Source organism: Brassica napus, chromosome C1, assembly GCF_020379485.1.
Source record: "Brassica napus cultivar Da-Ae chromosome C1, Da-Ae, whole genome shotgun sequence".
Lineage (NCBI taxonomy): Eukaryota > Viridiplantae > Streptophyta > Magnoliopsida > Brassicales > Brassicaceae > Brassica > Brassica napus.
The window spans coordinates 41,709,596-41,714,028 of NC_063444.1; the positions used below are offsets into that span (position 1 = coordinate 41,709,596).

The 4,433-nt window shown below is 38.6% G+C and overlaps 1 protein-coding gene across 1 annotated transcript; it reads right to left on the reverse strand.

Annotated features, from left to right (window-relative positions):
* Positions 1-1,454: 1,454 nt before the first annotated feature.
* On the reverse strand, positions 1,455-2,799 carry LOC106390297 (NADH dehydrogenase [ubiquinone] 1 beta subcomplex subunit 10-B-like). Its single transcript, XM_013830729.3, has 3 exons — positions 2,432-2,799; positions 2,305-2,360; positions 1,455-1,659 (listed from the first exon to the last, which is right to left on the reverse strand). The coding sequence occupies exons 1-2, from the start codon at positions 2,718-2,720 to the stop codon at positions 2,329-2,331; spliced, it is 321 nt and encodes a 106-aa protein (XP_013686183.2). The 5' UTR covers positions 2,721-2,799; the 3' UTR covers positions 1,455-1,659; positions 2,305-2,328.
* Positions 2,800-4,433: the final 1,634 nt, after the last annotated feature.

The following is a 4,433-nucleotide window of genomic DNA, read 5'->3' on the forward strand; positions in this document are numbered from 1 at the left end:
TGAATAAAAGAGATGGTCCACTAATATGAAGCAAAGTGACGACGTTTTCAATTCCAAACTCTTATAATATTTATGTGGGCGATAATAAATAATTCTGACTAAAGACGTTTGTCACGTGCGTTACGTCACGTTACGATTCTTTGTCGACATTCGATTTGCCAACCTACTACCTAAAATAGTGGTTATTGTCATTTTCCTTAATCTTATATTATAAGCCACGCATCGCATAAAGAAAAACCTTTCTTTTATCATCGATGCCATTGTTGCTAATTCAAGAAGCTTTTTTTTTTTTTTTAACACAAGCTAATTCAAGAAGATAAGCAGAGTTTTCTATATATATAAAAGAGAAGTCAAGCAGAGAAAACAATTAGTATGATAAGTATCCACCTAATCAATTGAAAAGAGCCTTAAAGAAGAAATTATCCAGTTCTGGGAGTGACAAAACCTGCAATTGTGTGATCAAAAACATGATGATATTTTTGAGTTTTTAGAGTGTTTTTTTACCATATATGAACCTCTTTTTTTTTTTGTTCACTACCATATATGATATGAACCTCATAAACCTAATCCACAGGAATTTCAACCTCCGTCTCCCAAAGACCTGCCACATTGGAGATGCAGTCATCAGAATCCTATACTAAAAGTATCAGTCTGAAAAAAAAACATAACATTATGTATGCATTCTGTAATGATGATGATGCTACAATAGTAACGAACAGATATGATATACCTTAACGAAATCCTCGAGTGTTAAGAAAAGAGTCATTGGTGTACCCTGTCATTGGTGAAAACACTTGTTTGCTGAGTTTCATAACTATATATTGTGTAGCATTGTTCAAAAAACGTAATCATGTGAAATCTTGATGAATGGTAAAGTAGCCCGAAATCACATGCATTCAAAACGTGAATATATATAGTATTACAATTTATCAACAAAACTTAAGGATGCCTAAAAATAGTTGCCAACTATCTACACATACATCTCTTTGGTCAAGGATCGGTCTGGAGAAGGAGATGCGTTAGCTGTAGCTGAAGCTGAGATTATGGTGAAGGAAATTAGAGACGTGAGACTGATCATTGCGTACATAGAGTTCTTGCAGAAGAACGTGGATGAAGCATTGAAGAGCTACGAGCAGCTGACTAAAGAGGATCCAAAGGGATTCAGACCATACTTTTGTCGTGGTATGATCTATAGCTTGCTTGACAAGAACGCTGAAGCGAAGGAACAATTTGCGAAATACAAAGAGCTTTTCCAAAGATATTTGAAGTTGAAGGGTACTTGACAACTCCATTATCTAGGATGAAGCTCCTAGTGGCGAAGATAATTGAGTTGAGTCAGAATAGCTCTCAATCATCTCTGATGAATAAGACACAGAAGCCAGACTGTTTTCCTGAGAATTTAAGCTACAGTTTTTGGCAAGAAAGTAAAAAACTAGCCGGAAGCCCGGAACAAAGAAAAAAATGGACTTATTTGGGTAGCATAATGAAAGACTAATGTTGAGTGTAGTTTCTTCAATACATTACTGAAGCTTATAAAAACCCTTCCATGTATCCGCCAGTCCAAAGACTGACATGTTTCAACAAAAGAAAAAGAACAAACAAGAGCAAATCTGCAGAGTCCAAAGACCTTTTCATGTCTTGTATTAAAAGCTCCGTCACCTGCAGAAGCAATACAAACACAAAGAACATTAGGATCACTAAGCTCGCCATAAAAGTGAAAACAGTAGCTGTTGTCAACAAGGACTAATAAATATTAATCACAACATCTTCTATGATGCAAAAAGTTACGCATAGTTTATGTACACAACGACTTAAGAGGTTTTCACCTAGACTAGACACTTAGGAGATGGGTCCAAAACATGTTTCACCCCTAAAAATATTATAATACATACAATTGTAAAATTAGCACTGTGGTAAAGTATGAGAACATAGTAGATTGGAAACTATCAACCACCAGGGAAATTCCCAAATACCTCAAAATAGAGCCACTCCAACATCTCATCAGTGAACTTCACAAGAAATATATACACTTTGGACTATACTTTCTTTCATAACAGCTAACACAAATGGTTACTGATCACTTAGTTGATCTAACAGACAAAGATCAAATAAAGGCCTAACATTTGATTCACTGGTAAGTGGTAATATATTCTAGTAAAGACAAGCATATAACCTCTTAAAGTTGCATAAAACATCATCATCAAGAAATGCAAAAACTTTCTTAGATCTTTTAATTTAACAAACAGATGAAATTAAAAAAAAAAAACGAATCTTTCAGAAACACAGAACCAGTTACTCACTCACCTCAGATTAATCACACGCAAATCATTATTCAGCTTCAACAGCCTCAGGCTTAGGACCTGCATCCAAACAAAAACGATTCAGCAAAGCATCATTCACCACTAAACAGATGAAACAAGATAAAACTCACCGTGGAGCGACATAGGACGGTGGTCTTTCCCCCAGCCGACGCCGCGAGTGGAGTCGAGGTACTGCTGGACGAGATGACGGCATTTCTGGTAATGGTTGACTCCTTCGACGCGGTAACACCATTTGACCTTCTCGCGCATGATCTTAGCCTTCTCGATCTGGATCCACTTTTCGCGGACGATGTGCTCTCTCATTTCCACCATCGCCACCGGATCCTTGTATGGATTCGCCGGATCGAAGCCATCCGGCGCCGTCTCTTCAAACTCCGGCAATCCCTTCTTTCTCCCCATTGCTTCTTCTCTTCTCACTCGTCTTCCTGATTCGCTTCTGGATTTTAGCCGGTGACTTTGCTGTTTAAAAGTACTTTTGGGCCTACTTGGATCCAATACTCGGCCCAAATTTTAAGCCCATAGCCATAGAGTGTGTTGGTTAGATGGAAAACATTTTAAAATGATGGATCTTTTTTTTTTTTTTTTTTTTTTTTTTTTTTTTTTAACAACTTCACTCAAATATTAACTAGAATCTCCAACCGATCTAGCAAGCCAAACCGGTGGAGTTGAATCGACATAAAGCAAAGCTGAAGAAGAACTCCTCGCACCACGTACAAGCTTGTCCGCCAAGGTATTTTGTGCTCTAAGAATATGTCTGATCCAGAAGTGGGGGAAGAACGTCTTACTTCGGTTGAATTCTTCCATGTATGTAGAAAAGGCAGGCCATTCTTCAGGTGTCGACACCATCTTCACCAGCTGAGAACAATCCGTCGCAAAAACTACGTCAGAATATTGGAGGGTCTTCATGCATTCCATTACCCAAATTAGTGCTTCACATTCAGCATGGAGAGGTGACAAACTTCTACGAAGATTCATCGCCCCCATCATGACCTCTGTTGATCCACTCTTTCTACAAAACCACCCTTGTCCTGTGAACTTATCATCTTCTTTCCAAGCGCCGCCAATATAACAAACTCTAGAGTCTTCCAGGGCTAGAGACACATATTGATGTACATTCCCAGTATAGGAATTAGGGTCCTTCACGGTTAGTTGTGCCTCCGTCCACATCCTACTTTCCACCTCTGCCATCCTTAAGATCTCCTGTGGATTGGCATCCTTATTTGAATAGATCTTGTCATTTCTAGCCTTCCAAATATACCATAGTAACCATGGAAAGTAGTGTAAATCTGACTCCTTTGGTAATCTCCAAAATAAATAATCCATATTGGTGAAAACGGACGACGATGGAAAGAACTCTGGAGAAGAAGGAATCCTAGAAAGTGCTCAAGTTTGTAATGCGGGTGGGCATTCGAAAAGAACATGGTTAGTACTCTCATCATATGCCCCACACATGCTACATCGTGTATCACAAACAATCCCTCGGGTTGTAAGGTTTTTGGACACTGGTAGTGTACCAGAAAGAAATTGTCACACAAAATGTCTCAATTTTGGTGGACATTTCAGTTTCCAAGAAAAGGTCAATAACGGTTTAACATTAGGTTCATAGAAAATACTCCTCTGGACTCTATTTGGGTATAAAGATTCAGTTCGAAAACCTGATTTAACCGAATACTTACCAAATTCCGTAAGGCTCCACCCCCAATGTATTTGGATTTCGAGATCTACTAATTGCTAAACCCCGAATCAGTTTCACATCATCAGGATGTATATGAGCATTCAGCAAGTCTACATTCCATGAGGAGTCAGTTGGGTTAATGAAATATTCCACCTTTAATGAAGGGTGTAAAAATTGAGTATTTGATTTTGGTATTGCTGACCTCGGGCGAGGAGCGGGAATCCACGGATCTGCCCATACGGAGATGGATTATCCTGTTCTCACTCTTTTGATTAGCCCTTTTTTAACCAGAGATCTAGCTGAGCAGATGCTTCTCCATCCATAAGAGGATGAATATGATCTATGATCGTCCAAAGGATCCGTATTCCGAAAATAACGGCCTTTAAAGACTTTTGAGAACAAACATTCTGGTTTATCTAGTAACCGCCAGAATTGTT